Consider the following 22,051-nt stretch of genomic DNA (forward strand, 5'->3'; position numbering starts at 1 on the left):
CTTCGTCACGAGTAATTGCAGTATAACGTCATTCAGTAACTTTCCGTTTGCTAAAGACGTGTAGGTCTACTTTGAAATACTCGTTTATTGGAAGTTGTCAAGTAACTTGTGGGTTTTTTTATCGTTATTTATACAATTCTTTTTTTTAGAAATTATGTATTTTATGTATTTCTTGCTAGTAATAAATAAAATCGATTATTTATACAGGTATTTGTCGCTATTAATTTATTAATAAGAGTCCGCGTGATTTTGACTTGTTAACCTTTAACTTTTGCGTTATGTATGAATTATTATTTTATTAGATTATTATGTTATATATATATATATATATAATACTATTTATAGCGTTTATAGTAATGTTAATAATTATTAAAATATTCGAACTTAACCGCGATTGAAGGAAGAAGATTTTGTGTTTATTAGCACTCTCTACATGTCTTGTATTTGTTTGTCAACCGCCTAAGTCTAAACCATCGATAAGGAATAAAAACATTTATAGAATGACGTAGATTATTGTTTTGTATTAATGTAGTATATGATGTAAGTTACGATTATCCCAGAAAACAAAATTGATTATTGGAAGTTATTTTTTATATACGTACGAATTTTTTATTACGTACGATATTTTGAAAGTCTCTCGAGATCGAGGACAGTTATTTTAATTCAGGGGTCCTCGTATCCGATTATGTTTTTTATTTATATATCGAGTATACCTCTAAGTTGTTAATTTTCTAGTTCGTCAGATGAATATGTGTTAATTAGAACTAAACATGACGGTATCAAAAATTGTTAGCGTTTATATGCGATTGGTCTGGTCGATCCTCGAACCTTCCTCAGGAGAAAACAAGAGTTAATCGTTTGTGATACTGCTGTAAACTTTATTTACGTCCTGCCTGATGTTTCATATAATAAATAAAAGAAGAAAGAAAATTTTGGATGCGAGTAGAGAAGATAACATTTTTCATAAAATTTGTGAAGTAATGTCGATTACAAAAATTTTATTTTTCTTAATGTATGTAAGTTCATAATTTCTTTTAACTTACGTCTGGATTTAAATAATATCGTCAATAGATCTATGCATCATTATTTTTTTCTCTTTGAATATTATTACTAATCTTTAAAATTTATTCTTTATTCCTTTTTATCTTCTGCATAAATACTGAACATATATTAACATCCTTATCGTATTTTTTGTTGTCTTTTGGAGCTTATATTTTTATTTTTCTGCAATCTTAACGGTAAACATATCTTTTTTTTTATTTTCAGTACGAGTATAAAACAATATTTTTTAAAATTCTTTTAAAAATTTAATTTTAATGTTGTTTTTATATATTTTTTTTTTTGTCTTCAGTCATTTGACTGGTTTGATGCAGCTCTCCAAGATTCCCTATCTAGTGCTAGTCGTTTCATTTCAGTATACCCTCTACATCCTACATCCCTAACAATTTGTTTTACATATTCCAAACGTGGCCTGCCTACACAATTTTTCCCTTCTACCTGTCCTTCCAAAATTAAAGCGACTATTCCAGGATGCCTTAGTATGTGGCCTATAAGTCTGTCTCTTCTTTTAATTATATTTTTCCAAATGCTTCTTTCTTCATCTATTTGCCGCAATACCTCCTCATTTGTCACTTTATCCACCCATCTGATTTTTAACATTCTCCTATAGCACCGCATTTCAAAAGCTTCTAACCTTTTCTTCTCAGATACTCCGATTGTCCAAGTTTCACTTCCATATAAAGCGACACTCCAAACATACACTTTCAAAAATCTTTTCCTGACATTTAAATTAATTTTTGATGTAAACAACTTATATTTCTTACTGAAGGCTCGTTTAGCTTGTGCTATTCGGCATTTTATATCGCTCCTGCTTCGTCCATCTTTAGTAATTCTACTTCCCAAATAACAAAATTCTTCTACCTCCATAATCTTTTCTCCTCCTATTTTCACATTCAGCGGTCCATCTTTGTTATTTCTACTACATTTCATTACTTTTGTTTTGTTCTTGTTTATTTTCATGCGATAGTTCTTGCGTAGGACTTCATCTATGCCGTTCATTGTTTCTTCTAAATCCTTTTTATTCTCGGCTAGAATTACTATATCATCAGCAAATCGTAGCATCTTTATCTTTTCACCTTGTACTGTTACTCTTATATTACTTGTAATTTTATATTATTTTATTAAAATAAAGTCGCTGAAAAATTGTGAAAAAGTTTCCCGACCACTTATCGCATTTCGATTAATCCTGTTATTCTTGATGATGGTTAGCCGTTTTTTTGAACCGACTTGTTTCTTATATCAGATCGTCTACAGTTGTTCGAGTTAGCAAATAGAAATTCATTGGCTAATGGACATTTGGCACATAATAGATATTCTATTTTTGTTATCTATTTATTTTAATATTCACGTAATTATGATTACGCGATATATATATATATATACACATCCATAAGAAACACACACACACACACACACACACAATATATGTATATATGACATTTTTGCACATATAATAGTGGGCTGATGTTGGCAGAAGATTATTGTATATATATATATATATATATTTTTTTTTTTTAATTAAACTGTCTTTTTTTTTGCTAGTAGCATTAAATAATTACTAAGTGCAACTTATTATTTTTAATCGTATTAAATTTTTTTTAAATGAATTAATTGTTTTTGGTAATCTATAGGCTTGTAGGCCGTTTAAAAGAGGAAATAAACTACGTAAAATGTTATTCGTAGTATTAACAGTGGAATTAATTTTAATTAATCTTTTTTGTCACATTTCCTGTAGTAAAGATAGAATTTTATAATTTTTTTTAATAAAAATTTGTATTTGTAAATATGTTTTATCCATTATCCATTTAGAAAATGTAACTTGTATTTTCTAAATTAATTCATTTAAACATAATCTTAATAAATTAAATGAAATATTAATGTATGCCAATCTTTTCCTGAGGTCTGTACTGTACTACACATTTAATATCATCGCAATCTAACGATTGGTCGATTGCAACGTTGAGTTTTATGCGTTTGCAACGTGGCAGTGTTCTCTTCCTTTCATTCAGAAGATTCTGGAGTCGCACTTGCTTCAGACTTTTTATTTTTTCACATAATATAAAATTAATTTATTATCGTAAAAAAAGATGCGCGTAGAACAATCGATATACAATCGGTGTAATCCTGTACCTTCCGGTGAGAGAATAAATAAATGCTGATGAGGATGACGCAATGAAAATATAGTGAATGAGAACCGAACCTAGGACAAATTGATAACTTTCCATTTTGGCGGTTAGGAATTACAGTAGAAGAATTAATAACACAATTACTATTTAGCCGATTATTTATCCTGATATACATTTAATAATCGCATAATTGAATCAGAATTATTACAATTTACTCAAAAATACGAGAGGTAGATCAAAAAATAAGTTACACCTTTGCCGTGTTCTTGAACTGAAAGGGATACACTAATGTCTTATGATGGCAGCACTGGTTTTATTGTTGTCTTCGCGCTCTCCCAGCAGCAATTCTGTACGATATTCAGTACATGTATAATGTCGTTGTCAATATGTCGTGTCCTCTAGAGGTTTCATCCAGCATAGAAGTGCGTTCAGTAATCCGATTTTTGTGGGCAAAAAATTGCAATTGTTCCGAAATTCATTCCCAATTTGTTGAGGTATACGATGAGAATGCATTGTCACGCTCCATGATCACGAAAGTGGTGTTAAATGTTCAGAAACGGAACAACAAATGTGTGACGAACTGCGTGCTGGGCGTAAAACTTCAACTGCAAACACGACGGGTAATGCTGAACGCGTGAATGAAATGATCTTGAGTAACCGGCCCATAAAATTAGAGAGATTACAAGTGAATTTAACATCAGTTATGGTATTGTGTTTGCAATTATTCACGATCAGCTTGGTTAGAGTAAATTGTGTCCCACATCTGTTAACCGATAACCACAAACATCAACTTTTTACGTCTGCTATTTCTTTTCTTCAACGTTATTTTAGGTCAGGTTCACAGTTTTTTAAACAAATCATCACAGAGGATGAGAGCTGGGAGCTTCATTACGCTCCTGAGACTAAATGAGCATCACATGAATGGAGACAAAGATTTGCCGTAACCAAAAAAGTGAAAACATTCCCGCATATTCGAAAAGTTATGGTGACCCTTTTTCGATTCTGAGGGAGTTGTTTACAGTGAATTTATGGTCCGAGGAACAACAATCAATGCCGAATCTTACTGTGAGACTTTAAAAAAGTTGCGTAAAGCCATTAAAGATCGAAGAACCGGAAGATTGAGCGATGGGGTCGTTTTTCTTCACGACAACGCTACTCCTCATTCAGGTCATGTGACAAAGGAGTTCCTACAAAAATTCAAATGGGAAGTGTGGTCTCATCCGCCTTACAGCCCTGACCTAGCACCCTGTGACTACCACCTATTTGGTCCTCTCAAGAGAGACCTAGGTGGGGAGCGTTTCGCTAATGGTGATGAACTGAAGGAAGCGGTCCTTAAATGGTTGAAGGAAATTGGACGAAATTTTTATAAGAGTGGAATTGAAAAACTTGTCACAAGGTATGAAAAGTGTTTAGAAAAACTTGTTGATTATGTCGGAAAATATATAAAACTATGCAGTTTCTTGTTCAATAAAAAAAATTGTCTTATAAATATGTGTTTGTTTCATAGTGGCGGTGTAAGTTACTTTCTGATCGTCCCTCGTTGAAGTACTCTTATGTGTGGTAAATTATATGATGAGTAGAGTAAAGAAAAATACAAAAAAAAAATGAAATGAAATTTTCTTTAAATTATACAGACAAAAACAAACGGAGATCATTTTATAAACGCATCTGCACGAAAAAAGATAAGAATGGAAAGAATCGTCAAAAGAAAATATCAACATTTAGACGGGTTTCTGTAAAAAATATCCACAGTCTTACGTTTATAAAATATTCTTATAAGCTTTGACAATCTGAAGAAATATAAAACGAAAGAGCATCAATTAACAAGATGTTGGCCTATACCAACTAGAGAATTTCGTGAAAAATTGTGACTTACAGTATCTTGCAGTTTCAGCAGTCTAATCTACGTCAGTGTAATCTCTCTCTCTCTCTCTCTCTCCCTGTGTGTGTGTGCGCGCGCGTTCGTGTGCGTACATGTGCGCGCTTGCGTGTGATACTAGTAGGATATATGTTTCTTATAAAATGTAGAATGTTAATTACCTTTATGTTTGTTTTCCTTATCAATATTTATTAATTATTAACAGCATTTTTTGTGTATTTTGATTGCGTGTATATATGCGTGTACGCGCATGTGCGTATCTGAGTACACGCGCGTGGTACCGGATTTAGTGTCAAGGATAGCGTTTCACATAGTTTATATTTACGCTTGATTACAGTGTTACAGCGTACGAACGAGGAAAAAGTAACTTTTATCTTGTCCACCGCCATACAGAATCGCTCTATCTCTCTCTCGCTCGCTTAATTCTCCCCCCCCCCTTCGTTTTGTTATTCTCTTTTTCAGACAGTCGTTGCTTTGTAAAATACAGAACTACAAATATAAATTCAATAGGAATCGTTAACGCTATTATTTTATTTTTTTAGGTAGTTTATATCTTATAGGCCGATGCGGATGCATGAAAGAATGTTAATGTTTGTTGTTAAAAAAATTGAATTTATATCCGGAGAATTTATCACGTCTAGGAAGTAATTGGGAGGTATGTAGGGGTCTCTCTAATATTTAGCTATACGTAAACGATGATGATATGAACAGTTCATCCTGTTGTGTAATTCCCTTACCATTAATAACGCGTATACTCATTCCGTTCAATTCAAAAGTAAATTTATTCAAAAAATAGAGGTAGAGAACATCATACAATAACTATATTTAAGCTAATATATTTTTATTTTTTTTCATTTCTGGAATGTTATTTCTCCCGCAAAGGGTATACGATCTCAGTAATGTTAACAAAATCATTATATATTATTCTAATGGTCTTGAACTGTTATTCCTTATAAAATATTTAATTTTGTTTCGTTTTTGTTTTTTTTTTCAGAATAAGATTGTTAATAATATAGTAATTATACTTTTTATCGGTTTTTTCTGATTTAAAAGAAACTATGCATAATGTTTTAGAATAAAACAAGCCAACTAGCGTTAAATTTAAGAAAATTCATTTATCAAGATCTGTCGAAAAAATTATGATTAAAAAAAGTTATTCGTAGATTTCTTTTAAAATACAACGGTTCTTCTTATTTGTCCGTATCAAAAAACGTACTTTATAATGTTTCCTGCTAAGTTAAACATTTAACAATATATTAAAATTGATGAAGATGGTTATCAACAAAAAATGTCTTGAGAATTCTAATGGTTGTTCAACAAATATATCTGAAAAATCGAAATTTTTTAAAATCGAATCTTTATCTTCCAGAAGGTTCAAATTCTACTTAGGATTTTTATTTTATTTCCTAATATGGTATTAGGAATTTCTTTTTAATTTTTAACAGTAAATTGTTTTTACAATTTTTTCAAGAATTTGGTTTTTGTTTAAATTAAATAAGTACTTTCCTGATAAATGTAATAGTATACTGTTTCTAAATTATATCGAATTTTTCCAACTTTTCTTTGTTTTATTCAGTTTATCTTACACCATTTTATTCAGAATTATGTTGTCTACAAATTTTTTTATTAGCCATTTAACAAAGTTATTGTACATCAAACATTAAAAAAACAAGGATTTTACAATAAGTTATTGGTTTTCACTACAGATTTCTAAAAAATTACAGCAAAAAATTTCTTATATTAAAAAACCAAAAGAAATCACTAATTCTGCCCTTTTTTAATTAACGTCCTAAAAATCTATCGCTAGCCGTAACAAAAACGAAGCATTTTATGGCACGTTTATATTTCCATTATTTTCACGAGTAGAATAGGTTATGTAAGTTCCGGGAGAAATTCGTGATTCACTCTGTATAATAAGCTATCGAAACACACGTGAGCGTGCGTGTGATCCGAATGAGAAAAAGAGAGAGCGCACTCGCATGCACATACACGGAGAAAGAGAGAGACAAACATATTGGTTAAATTTTCTATGAACTTTCCATCGCTTCATTAGATATTACATTAACAAAATGTACGGAAAAAAATTCATTTTTCTCAATATGATTTTAAAGAATAAGGCTAAACCTACTCGGTATAAAAAAGATGTTTTACTATTTGTATAACACGTTATTAAAGAAATAAATAAATTCAATAATAAATTTTATGAATTTATATGTAAAAATTCGTGGAACTTATCCAAATTCCTGCGTTAAATTGATTAATTTTACAATTTACATAATTATATACTGAACATATATCAAATGATATTTATTTTTAATTAATCTTATTCGATTTTATCTAATACATGATAATTTTTCCTATTTTTCTCTATTACATTATTATAATCCATTAAAAAACCGTACTATTCATTTAATAGTTAATTAATAAATAACTTAAGTCTTTTCTTTGTTAATAAAACGTGTACAGTTACTTAACTCGATAATAAATCTATGTTTCTTCTTCATAATAATATTTCTATTTAATCCATTACTGCATAATTTTTACCGATTATACATGTAACATCGTGACTAGAATTATTTTACTGATTAATGCAACGATTATTCATTACTAGGAGCTGTGTTTTTATATTCAATGCGTAGACAGTTATATTCATTCAAGTAGTTTTGTTTGTTTACTTATTAGTAGTAATTATAAGTTATTCGTTACGGAATAAGTTTTGTTTTTGGGAAACTTTCGATTAAATCGAAACCAGTTAAATTACACCTACTCCATAAATAGACGTTTATATATGCACTACGGGTATACTTTATACCGAAATAACTTTGCGTAAGATATTAAACAAAATCGTGTTGATCCATATTTCTCATTACCGCATCTCTATAGGAAACTTGGTATCGTCGATTAATTAGTCAGATGTGCTGTTACGTCATACGGAATAACCAATCTTTCATCGTTAAATTTCTTGTTATTTGAGTAGCATAACGCGCTACAATACTGTATTCAACCACCGGGAGCTTCACCGTGAGGACGGCAGAATGAACACGCATCTAGCCTTAATGGGCTTGATAAGAGCCCCTTAAGGCTAGGTGCCTTAAGCATCATAATCGCCTGCTATATATACAGTACGGTCTTCTAAACTCGCTTGTGACATTAGGCTACAGGCTACCATCATATCCCAGTCGATCGTGAAATTATATCTAGTGCCGTTCATTCACTAGCATTCCTAGTTTCCAATCAAATACAAACACACTTACGTATTCATTGTAGCGACATGAGAGTCGACCTTTCCCTCTTTTATTAGGGCTCGACATCGATCACAACGACCTAGTTTGGAGTTGACGTATCGCTACGGGCGCTGCTATACCGACCTCGATATATTCAGTCGGTTTCCTTCCACTCACCGCATTAGACGGAGCCTATCGACTACAGACCTTACCCGGTCCGAGACCGTAGTCTAAACGAATGTCTCGAGTTTTAACTTGATTTTGCGACTAAACAAAAAACAGATTGAAACTTGAGACAGGGTAAAATTTTATTCTGATTTGAAAGCGATAACTTCCTGGCGCTTAAGCAATTAGGGCCGCTACCATGACGACGAGTCTGATCCTCGATCGGCTGACACTGAGTACGGTTCGAAGTTTTCTCCCCGTCACCGTCTATATCAGAAATTATGGTTTTTGCGTAACGGTCCGGTCGTTCAATCGAATCGCATGCAACCATTGTTCCTAATCGGGATCCCAATCGGCTAAGACAATTCAGTACGGTAAAAATAATTTATTTTGACCGGTAGATGAAATATCTCGTGAAAATTAAACTTCATAAATTTTGAAAATTTACTTTCATATAGTTTTATTATAAATTTCATTATGAAAACATCGGTTAGTTAATGATACTTAAATTAACATTAATTGAAGCACGTTTTATGAAGTTGTGGTGGTTTCATTAGATCTTATGTTCCTCGTTTTACTTTATATATGGTGACAAGAGTCGTGGTGAAAATTGTCAGCGGTTTTTAACAATCGTAACCGACAAATATTATTTCAGTTGTACTTAATTTGGTTATTTCATTGTTTAGAAATTGCATTATAAATTGATACTCTGAAATCACAATAAATATAATAATAATACGTCGACTATAAAGGTCAGGTGAACGGTAACAAAAAACGATCCTTTATTTTTTTCAAACGTTGTTTTACGGGCATATTTAGTACTGTACGTATATAAATACGACAATAAGCAGTAGATCTCTCTGATTTAATTTGTCGTATAACTTTAACAGCTAGGAACAAATTTTTAATTTGTACATGCTCGTCCATAAGTAAACCGTAATTTTTCACACGGATATAATAACAGGAGCAAAGTAAATTAGTAATATACAGTTTCTGATCGCAATAAAAATTTAATTAAAATAAATATTCACGTATTTTTTAATTAAACGATTTTTTAAATTATTCTTTACTTTTGGATATTTCATCGCTTTAATTATGTAGTTGCGTACGATTACATTTAAACTGTTTTTAAACCACGGATAGGTTTCTGTAGGGTTAAATGTATCAGCATGTAAAAGTTCTACGATAATGTAAAAAGTTTTGTCAGATATCTTACTATCATAAACGGATGCGTATTATGGAATTCTAGGATTTCAATAATATAACGAAATCTTCCTTTTTTAATGATTTATTATCGTTATCGCTTGCTATTCATCACTTGTGTCATCTTCTGCGACGTATTCATAAGCCCGTAAATCTCATTTAATGTTTTGTTCATTATCTTTAGTATTTCCTGTTATCATTATCATAAGTTTTACTGATTACTTATAGAAAACTAGTCCTTTTAATCCGCGGTACAATTCTGTGAATTATTTATAGCTTAATTCTTTTTTATTTATTTAAGCTGATCTGAGTAAAAGCTAATACTCTTTTGTTTTATCTTCAGCTAGGAGAAAGCAGGCTCGTCATATAATTTATAATTTTTACTACCTTGTACGAAGTAAAAGAAGTATTGTGATCGCGAAAAATTTCGGTTTTTTCAAATTTCAACGGAAATATTCATTTTGACCATCCCTGAATTCATTTTCACTAGTTTCGGCGTGACGTCTGTACGTACGTATGTATCTCCCATAACTCAAAAACTATTAGCTGTAGGATGTTGAAATTTTGGATTTAGGACTGTTGTAACGTCTAATTGTGTACCTTTCCTTTTGATTGCAATCGACTGAACTAAAAGTGTCTAAAAAAAAGCCCAAAATCCAAAAGAATTTGGATTTTAGAATTTTTTCTTAACTGCAGTAATAAGCCCTCAATGGAGAGCTTTTCAACGATATATCATAAGTGATACTTATTTTCATTAGTTCCAGAGTTATAGCAAAATAAAATTTTAATTAATGAAATATTTGAATCTTACGAGGGAAGGCACATCGGTTCGAATCAGACTTCATCTCCTTTTTTTTACCTTTTTTTTTTTTTAATTTAAATATATTCATTTGTTAACAATTATTAATCTCTCATAAAAAAAATCTTTACGATGAATTTGGAGAATTATAAAAATGTATTGTATTGTATTTGCATTCAATAATACAAAAAAAAGAAAAAATATCAGAAGTTTTTAATGAAATAAGATTTTATGTACTTTTCATTTTAAAAAAATGCGTAATGTAATTTAATAGGCGTACAAGGAAGTTATGTATTGTCCACATCAGATTTTTTCTACGATATATATATATATATATATATATATATATATTCATAAAATACATATTTATTATACTGATAATTCGTTAATGATTTCAGTATTGTCAAACAACTGCCACCAGTAAAATCAATCATTAATATTCGTATTCATTTTCCATATATTTTACAATTTTGTTTTGCATGAAAATTATAATCGTTAAATAATCTACCTTTGATATGATATAAACTTATGTATTATTAATTCATTGATAAAAAGTCAAAAGCCTACTTGATATTTATAAGAAAAGAGCAAAATGATGAAAAAATCCGTTAATAATTCTAAAAAATATATAATATATTTCTTATCTATTTTTTTTAACTAGATCAGATACTTGACGTTCTGATAATCAACGTTGTACCGTGTCTTATTTACAAGAGGCTACGTAAAATAGCATAGTAAGTCTGCTATCAAAATAAAATATCTCAAATGAGAGACTACTTCGATTTTTCTTAATATTTTCTTACATTTATTATATTTTTTTGTTTGTCTTAGAAATTAGGATCCGTAAGACCATATTATAAAACCGATTGAATACATTTAATGAAACTAATGCTCTTCGCGGAAATAAATAATTTAATTATTTTCTGTAAATTTTTGTGACACATTTTATAATAATGTATCTATTATTCAAAGATAAATCGGACACTCATTTCTTGTTAACTACTTTGTAATAATAATTATAATATTATCATTAAAGCATATAAATCAACATTTAATCGGCTACTATGAAACGGCCACTCATTTATTAATCCCAGGAAAATGTCATCGTTGTTTTTGTCATTAGACATGTGAATTCTGATTTCATTCTATTGTTAGAAAAAAAAAATCACGTTACGTATATCATTTTCTTTATCGTATAACCGATTTATCTAATAATTATTTCGAGTAGATGTATTTTGGTTCTACTAGTGTTTTAAGATATGAGATCGTTCAAAATTGTTTTGTCTTTTTTTTAGGGTTCTGTTCAGAATATAACATTAACAAAATTAATTATCCTCTTTTCTAGGAATATTTAATGTATAATTTTTCCTCGTAGTAAATTTTAATAAATTACATATTTGAAATTTTCATTATCTTAGTTGTATTATTTATAATTATTTTCTGTAATTTTATAATCTAAAAATTCTTTTATAATTCACAATAATTATTATAAATAAAATTTTGTATAAATCATTACGTTTTTACTGAAAATCGCAAAAAAAAGACATACCAAAGTATCTTATTTTATAAAAATTTAAGCAATTTATTTGGTGTTTAAATGAGTTTTATTAGTATATAACTTTTAACTTTGTTTACCGACTTTTTGAAGAAAAGTATGATATTACTTTCGGTCGCACGGTGGGATAAAGAGGTGAAATTGATTTTTTTTTACTCTTTGAGTTGTGAGAATTACGAAAATACAATTCATGTATAAAATTTAGTGGTTCGAAATTCCCTTAAATTTCCAGATCAATTTCAATGATATTTAGATAGCTGAAGTACTTTATCTGAAGTTATGCATGTGAAAATTCTATGAAGATTGGTTGAGTTGTTCTTCAGCTACGCTCGACAACAGTGGCGAGTGAATTTAAATGTGATGCTTGTGTGAGGGTTTACTAATTTTTTAATTACTATCAAATTACGGTTATAATAATTTAATTTTCTCTATGTATTTTATATTTTTGCGTAAAAAATTATACAAAATAATAATATAAAAAATAAAATAACGATAATATTCTTGCGAAGAACTGCGCAAGAATTTTTATTAGACTATTATAGAATTTTGGTGGCATTTTGAAGTCATATGTTTTGTTTAGACAAAAGACGTTTTGTTAGGCCAAATATGTTTCGTAAAAATTTATTAAGGCAGCTGCCAGCCGGTTCATCGGCTTTCTTTGTTCTGTGTATGTGCATCCTTTTTCCTCTGTTCACAATTTCATCGTCCTCAAATATCAGTCTGTATTTTAAATCCTTTTCCCTTTTCTTTCTTTCTTAAACTGCAAAATTGTAGCCTTCCTTATTTGTAAATAATTATATTTTGTTCTTCTTTCACAGCGCTACAGAATTTAAACGATTTCCCTCGCATTGTTCTACCACTCTTCTTTATTGTCCTGCAGTTCATTACAAGTTGGAATTTTATCCTCCGCATTTCGTTTATGAATATCCATTTTCATTTTTTTCTGGGTCGCACTCTTTTTCATTTTCTCTCCCCCAACAAGAATAAAAATTATTGAAATATGTTTTTTCTTTATTTTTTTCAACTTTGGATCAACTTTTTCAACTTTAGATCTATCAAGGCGAAATTATTCGTATTTCTTCATAGTACAAAACAAATTGAATCAATATTTTCTACATCAGAGGTACCGACTTGAACGTCACAAAATTTCACTTTATTCTATTAAATAGTTTTTCCGTTATAGCAATTTGTCTCTAATTATTCAAATACCCCCGTGTATATTAAATGTTAAACCTTTCTCGATTACGGTTTTTCATTTTTGATATTTTGTAGGACTGTTTTAATTATTTTTGTATTAATACGTACTATTTATAATCGCGGTCAAATCTTTATTTCTTGAATTGTTTAATGTATAATTTGAAATAAAATCATTTAATATTGTAATCGAATTGATTTATTCTGCGACAAAATCAAACCCTACTGTTTTTCTCTTTGTTATCGTTATTGAATATTTAATACGCATGTGTATACTTCCGTTTAAATATAATGTTTTATATTTGGAACGTCAGTACGTATTTTCAGAATTCAAATAAATATTCTGTCAACTTTATTTCGCACTTGTAACTGTAAATTATTGTGATCAGTATTTAATAAATTATTAATTAAGGCTTACGAAAAAGGAACTTAAATATTTTCACTACCGTTTTTAATAAATACCGAATTATTTAAAGGGTCTTTCCAAAAATGTATTTACAAAAATGAAATTATTAGATTCTATTTCTATTATAATAACCAATATTAATCTAGCAATAAATTTTTAAATAGCGGTCTACTAATTAAAAAAATATATACAGTTTTCTGCAACGTTACGTATAAGATGTATTAAAATTATTTTAATTAACGCCTAACATGTTATTTTATTTTTTGTATTAACATGGAACATAGCCACTTATGTGTGTGTATAATGTATTTATTTTTTCATCATAATTTACATGTTGGTTTACACAATCTATCTTCCTTAATAACCTAACCTTAGTAGTACTCGTAAAGTTTTTCGCGACTCTTCCGTACCTTTGAAACTGTGGATGAAGAAAGTCCGTTTTTTGCAAACATCTAAATTTGATAGGCTTCGTTCTAGTTCTTGGATAATTTGGATTTTATCCCTCACGGACAGTTGTTTCCTTTTGGCGTCCGACATCGTTCACTACAAATGAACCGGATTTAATAGAGTACACTTTTAAAAAAATACTCATTTGTCTAATAACATTCTTTAGGCTGCGATACATGTAAAGCATCTAAGATACAAAGGTACCAGTTAAAGTTCTTTCTCTAAGAGTTATCGAGTTCACCGTATGACGAATAGAGCGGTGTCACTTGCTGAATATCACCTGCATCAACGGGAAACCACTTCATTCCTCACTTCTTATTCATAAGAATAGCTATGGTATTTTTTACAAGTGAATTGTGATTCACACCAGGCCACGTACAACCGTTACTCTGTATGATATTTAACTATGCATGTATATATAAAGGCCTTTCTGATCGGTATCTTAAACGGTAGATAATAATCTAAAATAGTTTAAACTGAAAAATTTAATTTTTCCCCCCAAATAATTATGTAAAATTTTTTTGATAATGTTTAAAGTCCTATTTATAAAAAGTTTTAGTAGTTTAAATAACATTAAGTATAATATAATTTTGTCAGAATTATACGAACAATTTTTTGCGAAATTCAGATTTAAAATTTACCATTTTTGACAAATATATTTCATTTTAAATATATGTTTATATATATATATATATATATATATATATATATATATATATATATACTTCCCTACCCTACTAAAGGGCATTTGTATGTGTGTCTGTCCTCCTTAGCTTAGCACCGGAATATACCGATCACTAACGGAAAATCCCGATTCGTTAGTATCAATTTCTAGAGTTAAATTTCTGATTTAACTTTCGTTGTATCAATTTTCATCATTCAAAAAAAAATTTTTTTACACAAAAGGTAATCAATTTTGGACAGCTAAAAAACCATTCCGAGACGCCGCCCGCTAGTAGCGGAGGGCGTGCTACGGCACGTCTCTGCAGCTAGTATACGTACTGTAATGAAATATGAATAAAAACTATTTTTCATGAAATAAACATCTAAAAGTTTTGATATAATTTATAACCTGTTTTAAAAAAATAATCAGTTTTAATATTTTGAAATATAGGCGTCATATTTATTATTTAAAATAGAAGTTCGTCTTAGGATGTCATGGTTTGATTACGTTAAGCTATTTAAGAGTTAGTTGTAGTTAAATATATTATTCCACACGCGCTTTAAAACGTGTGATACTAATATTCCGTATTTTAATGAAGGTGAATGGTCACATTCACACGAACACAACGATAAAAAACTTTCAGTCGTGTTCTTGTTTTGTGTAGGTGTGTGTATGTGTGTTTCACTGAATGTTATTTTACACTTTTCCTTATTCTAACTGTGTTTCCTTATTCTGAGTGCTAGGTTAAAGAGATTTCTTACTATAATAATTCATATTTTTATACGGTGGTTTATTTAATGTTAATTATTTTCTGATGAAAAACGGTTAACCGCAAATATCGGTTTACCTATTATGTTTTATAATTTTTCCTAAGAACCGAGAGATAAATGCGTCCACCTTCTCGTGTAGGTGTGTAGATTTAAAAAGTGATATTAAATTGCATAAAATTAGTATAATAAATTAATTTGTTAATCTAAAGGTTCTGTCATAGAAGAATGATGGAAACGTTTTCTTTTTTTAGCGATAAATAAGATTTCAATTAATTCTTTAAGATATTTAAGTCTTCCCCGCTACCACGAATATCACAAGTAATACATTTTTAATTTTTTATCTACACAATTCTCATTTTATTCTGTTAATTAACTCATCCTTTATTTGAGTAATTAGCATCATCATCATCATCAGGTTTTCTTTGATAAACAACATCTCCAGAATTAAGTACAGTTACTTCTGTTTGGATTCCTTCGTGTTACCGGTATAATTTCGATCGTTAAGGTTTAATCAGCGGCACTATAAACATAGTTTAATGAAGCAACAAAAACTATAAAACACATTTTGGAAATAAAAAAAAAATTAGTTATATTTAACATTTTTCTCTGAAAGCCACATAATTACCGACCAAAGAAAACCTAGTCTCCCACGTCTCAGTATATTATTCAGTCGTATTATTGATCAACAGACAGCAATGTACTTCTCAAATCTATCTCCTGAAAGTCTACGCTTTGTCTGTATGCAGACCGTACCGTTTGAGCTTATTAAAGTGAAATAAGGCTAGTACTCCATAGGATATACCTCCCGTGCGCCTTTCTGAGAACTGAATTAAAGAGTTAAGCGAAAGGATAAGTCGAGCTGAGCTGTTATAATCAGGGGCTGCTTCGATTAAGTGAAACCCCGCTTTATCTACATCGTTATAAAAATTCAACATCATTTAAAATGTAATATTTCTAATTCCTTATACGTTTTCATATCCTAAAACTATTCCTAAAAATTTAGAAATTTTCTCTATTCTTTGAAATTTCCAGCAGATATATCCTTCGTTAACTAATTACGAATCAGACTGTTCCGGTTTTCTTCTTAAAATTTTTGTATCCTATGGATTACAGTACAAAGATCTATTCGATATCCTTTGAATATGTTTAAAAATATTTTCTGTATTTTTATAATTTTCAGGCATAGATTCACTTCTTCCCGATTCGTTTGTGTTGATCTCTCAAGTTGAACCACTAAATAGATCTTGAAAATGTTATTTTAACAACTTAAACGTTTATTGTTTTATTGTACCTTGTTAAGCTCATATCACTTACACAATCACACAGAATTATAAAGGATATTATCAAGTCGTACAATATAAGTTGTGTATTTCATTTATGTAATTTTTTTAATTAATAATAGTTTTTATTTTTAAATTAAAATGAAGATAAATCCATTAAAATAAATCTTTTAACAAATTTTATTTCATTGTGTTCAGTGAAACATTTTTCGTAGCAGGTAAATGAATAAATATTTTCTTTCAAGTTGTTTTTTTTTTAAAGGAATACTTCTTACTGAAGTTATTTTTTAATTTCATGAAATTAAATATTTATTCTATTAAATTTAATGAAAGTTTTTAAAAACAATGAAAAAATATAAATTGAGACGGTGGGCCAAGTTGTTTCTATTTTGTATTAAACTAGAGAATATAATAGTATACTAATAATATATTATATTAATTGTTTAATTATAAACCAGTTCATATTCAATTATGCATGAAGGTGATAAAATAAATAACAACAATAATAATAATGTTAAATGTGGGAACGGTGAAAAGAGCGTCAGAGAAAGCTCTTTCTCTCTCTCTCTCTCTCTCTCTCTCTCTCTATATATATATATATATATATATATATATACACACACATATATTGTGCTTTATACGAGTATATTAACATTTAATGTACATATGTTGAATAGGATATGTACATATAATGTTTTATTTTAATGAACTGCAACAGGAAAGTCTGGTGTTTTTTTTTAAAGGTTATATAGCTAGATGGAGTAGATATTTTAATAAGGTCGGTTGTTCATTGGTTGAACTGTACAAATGAGATAGAAAAAAAAAACAATTCTTTGGTGTTCATAATGTAGCCTATATATCCAAGTTGTTATACAGTAACGTTGAACTCGTCCACGTATAAAACGTTCATTTTTCCTTGTTTCCTTATACATCTATTTTAACTTTGCTTGAAATCAGCCTGCGTTATGATAATTATCTTTATTATTTTCATATTTAATGAAATAATTTAATGAAGCTTGGATTACTAAGTAACTAATTAATATTATAATATAATAAATATTTGTTTATATATTTTATTTATAAATACACATATTATTATTTTCGGTAACAATCATTTAACTTTGTTGTTAATATATTCTCATTCTGTACCGTACTTTTTATTTTAAGATATTTAATATATTAAAGACTCTTAATAATTATTATCCTCTTGTTCTTTTCTAATTTCCAATCGTGGTCCTTTTCTTACCTTATAGTTTTATTCGTTGATAGTTTTATTTTTTTCTTGATGAATGATTCACCATAGAAGTTATATAAATGGGAATATGGAAAGGAATTTTATAGTGTCTGAAAAATGTCACGCCTGACCGGGATTCGAACCCGGAGTTTTCCGGATGAAAGGCCAAGGTGCTACCATTCCGCTACGGAGATCGGCGGACTTACATACGTAATTTGTTTATTTACGCAAATTATTTATAAATAATTTATAAAATTACTTCTTGCAGCGCTATATATCTACAAATAATATATTAACTAATAATGATTTAAAATATATTTTTTTTTTATTGAATATTTTCGGTGTTACTCACCATTAACATAGCAATATTAAAAAATAAATTGTATTATTATGTACTTTTTAAGAATGCTTTACTGTTATTTTCTACTTTCCGGGCTACGGCTAATTACTGCTGCAACAGCATAGCTATAAAGGGAAACTATAGCGAACGGTCTAAATTTTGCGTATCGGGATTTTTGCAAACGTTGACGCCTTTCAAGACCTCCTTAGTCCTAACACAGAAAAAATTATAAATCTCTGAAAGATATACGGCTCAAAAGATTTCTATGTATGGAGGATTGATGCCGTTAAATATTTGAAAAAAAGAAAAAAAAGGGGAGAGGGATTTTGAATTTTTAACTTTTTGTATAGTGAACATAGAAAATTAGTACTATGAAAGGCAGAGGACTGAGACAAGGCTGCTGTTTATATTGGATGGCCGAAAAAGAAGTAAACATAGGTGGAAGAAATATAAATTATCACATTTGCTGACTGTAGCTAAAGACACTCGATGTTACGAGGAATGATAAAAATATTGAAAGTGGTGATGAGGAAATACGGAATAAAAATAAATATGAGGAAAATAATAGTTATGAAGTTAAATGAGAGGGAAGATAAGGATGTAACTGCAGAAAGAAAAATTGAACAAGTTAAAAGATATAGATATCTCGGAACAGTACTAACTGAAGACTGGAAGAGTAAAGAAGAGATTAAGACAAGAATTGCAACGGCAAAGAAACCCTTTTTTAGAAAGAGAAACCTACTTTGCAGCGACATGAGATCGAACCTGAGGAAGAGATCGGTAAAATGCAATGCTTGGAATATACTTTTGTACGTTAGTGAAGTACGGACACCGGGAAAAAAGGAAAAAGATCGAGGCTTTTGAGATATGGGTCTGGAGGAGGATGGAAAATATAAATTGGGTGGAAAGGAAGTAACGTAGAAGTAGTAAGAAGATAGAATAATATTGGCGCCTATCAGAAAGGACTCTGCATCGGGCATATAATAAGGGCAAAATAATAAATACAATCCTTGAAGGCTCCGTTGAAGGTGAAGAAAGAAGAGAAAGGAAGAGTCTGAAGTTAATAAATGACATAAAGGGTGGTGAAAGTGATGATGAGGTGAAAAGAAAAGCAAGGTACAGAAACAGATGAAGACAACAGCAGTGCCAGGGACCTGTCAACGGGCAGAATACTACATCATGATGACGACTATGAATCTATTTATTAAGTTATTTAAAATTTGAATTTGATTTAGAAATGGGGGTATTCAAAATTACTTCTACATAATTTTTACCTCACATCTCGAAAATTCTTTGATCAAAATAGTTTTAATATGGTATGAATATTTGGCTATATTTATATCCCAGCTTTGGACTGAGTTTTGATCCTATCGGATAAGAAGCATCAAGAAACCCATATTTTTTTTTGTAAATGATAATTTGTTTAGTTTTTTTGAGTAAATTTGCTGCAGGTGGAGCCGACTTTTGAAGTAAATCACTGCAATAAAAAAACTATTAAGCCCCCAAAAAGCAAGGAAACTGAATGAGACCAGTACATGAGATATCAAATGTTTTTAACTTTAATTTTCAAGATTAAAAAAAGAATTGTATCTAGTTTTAATGTAGAAGACATGGGAGCTTTTAAAAGAAGCGACTCCTACGGGATCCGACTTCATTAAAATAATTTTTGAATTTTTTTTACAATCTTTGATACTTATCTATTTTCAAGTTGTGGCTGTTTTTAAAATATTTTATGAGGTAGATTTCGAGGAAACTCTTAAATTACGAGGGCTGTCCAGAAAGTAACTTACTTTTTGAAATAAAAAACAAACCAAATAAAAAAAAAATTAATTTTATTATATACATTTGAAAGGGACAATCTTAAACTATTTTTCTACATAGTCACCATTTAAATCGGGACGTTTATCATAACGATGCACAAGCTTTTCAATTCCTTCTTTGTAGAAATCTACCGCTTTAGGTTTTTGGTATCCATCTTGCTCAAAACTTGTGATAACCAGGCCTTCCCCGATACAATTTCATTTAGTAAACTTCGTGAAATGAAGCGAGAGTTCAGTAATAGTAATGCGGCGATTTTTACAAAATTTATCGTTGAATTTCATCGTCAGTTCATCAGTCACAAGGCTAGGTCGACCACCGCGGTCCTCATTATAAATATTGGTGCGGCCACTTTTAAACTGAATGCACCACTGCATTCATTATTCCATCTCTGTACACCTCACAAAATTGTCGATGAAATTCAATTGGTTTGAGGTTTTTTGCCAGTTAAAACCTAATCACCGAACACATCTTACAACTTGCGGGATTTTCTATTGAAGCGCACATTTCAATAATTCACAACTAACAAAGTAGAAAATCATAGTCTAGACGCTACGATAGCTTGATGCGTATTGAGTGTAGAAACGTTTTGATGCCAAGATGGCGGCTGTTTCTATCTTTTTGCCTGTTTAGCCTCCGGTAATTACCTTTCAGTTAATACTTTAGAGGATGAATGAGGATGATATGTATTGTAGTCTTGTACAGTCTCAGTTCGACCATTTCTGAGACGTGTAGTTAATTGAAACCCAATCACCAAAGAACACCGGTATCCACGATCTAGTATTCAAATCCGTGGAAAAATAACTCACTTTACTAGGACTTGAACGCTGGAACTCTCGATTTCCAAATCAGCTGATTTGGGAAGACGCGTTCACCATTAGACCAACCCGGTGGGTTAAAGATGCCGGCTCTATCCCCCACCCATCTCCACGTTAGGCACAAACGTACGTTACTTTCTGGACCGCCCTCGTAGATTTGACCCAAATTTTGATAGTATTTTTTTTTTTTCTTAATTATATTCTAAATGTAGCTTAATGCTGATGATAAAACATCATTTGGTCAAGAGAGTCAATTGGACCCGACTTTTTTTCTTCGAATTTTAATTTTTTTCTTCAATAGTACTTTAAATACTGCATATTTTTTAAGGTAAAAAGGCCATTTGATCAAAACGGGTACAAATTTATTTTTTGATATTTTTAGCAGTTGTATTCTAAATATTATATAATTAAGCTATTAATATTTAGAAATTTTACAGCCTATTTGAAATAAAAATCTGTCAAGGATAAAATTGGAAAAGTTTTGTAATCTTTTGCCGGTATTTTTTTAACTAGTATCATTGATGAATGGATAAACTGTACGTGTAAAAAAGGTAATTATTTTATTTATAATTGCTCTAGACATTTATTTAGGGACGGCTGGTTATTTAAAACTTTTAAATTATTCAATTTTTTCCGTTAAAATTCTAATTGTCTAATTATTACTATTATGTTTGTATATTATTTTTATTTTATTTATATATATCTATATTTCTTTTTGTTTTCAGGGGACCGAAACTGAGTCGAGGACAGTTCAAACAGCAGCCGAAACTGATGAACTCAAAAATAAGTTAAAATGTTTACAAGAAGAAAATGTTAAACTGCAAGCTGTTATTACTGACGTAAGTCGAAATAAATAATTGCTGCAACGTTATTACTGTACGCTACAAATAGTCTTTATTTTAATCGATTAATTAATTTATTTTTTGGTATGTATTTCCTTTCGTTCTTTCAAATTATTTTTTGTTGAATGTTCTTGAAGTGAGATAAGAATCGCCCTATTTAATTTTTTTTTAAATTAAGAAAATATTTTCTACGAAGTTTTTTCAATTTATTGTTTTTCTTAAACATTA

At 29.9% G+C, this 22,051-nt stretch overlaps 1 protein-coding gene across 6 annotated transcripts in view; it reads left to right on the forward strand.

Annotated features, from left to right (window-relative positions):
* Positions 1-22,051, forward strand: part of LOC142325538 (uncharacterized) — a 344,160-nt gene that overhangs the window by 304,003 nt on the left and 18,106 nt on the right. For all 6 annotated transcript variants that reach the window (XM_075367410.1, XM_075367414.1, XM_075367408.1 and 3 more), the window contains one exon: positions 21,707-21,820. In XM_075367410.1, coding sequence (XP_075223525.1) covers positions 21,707-21,820 — 114 coding nt within the window. The remainder of the gene's footprint in view (positions 1-21,706; positions 21,821-22,051) is intronic.

Source organism: Lycorma delicatula, chromosome 5 (genome assembly GCF_047948215.1).
Source record: "Lycorma delicatula isolate Av1 chromosome 5, ASM4794821v1, whole genome shotgun sequence".
Lineage (NCBI taxonomy): Eukaryota > Metazoa > Arthropoda > Insecta > Hemiptera > Fulgoridae > Lycorma > Lycorma delicatula.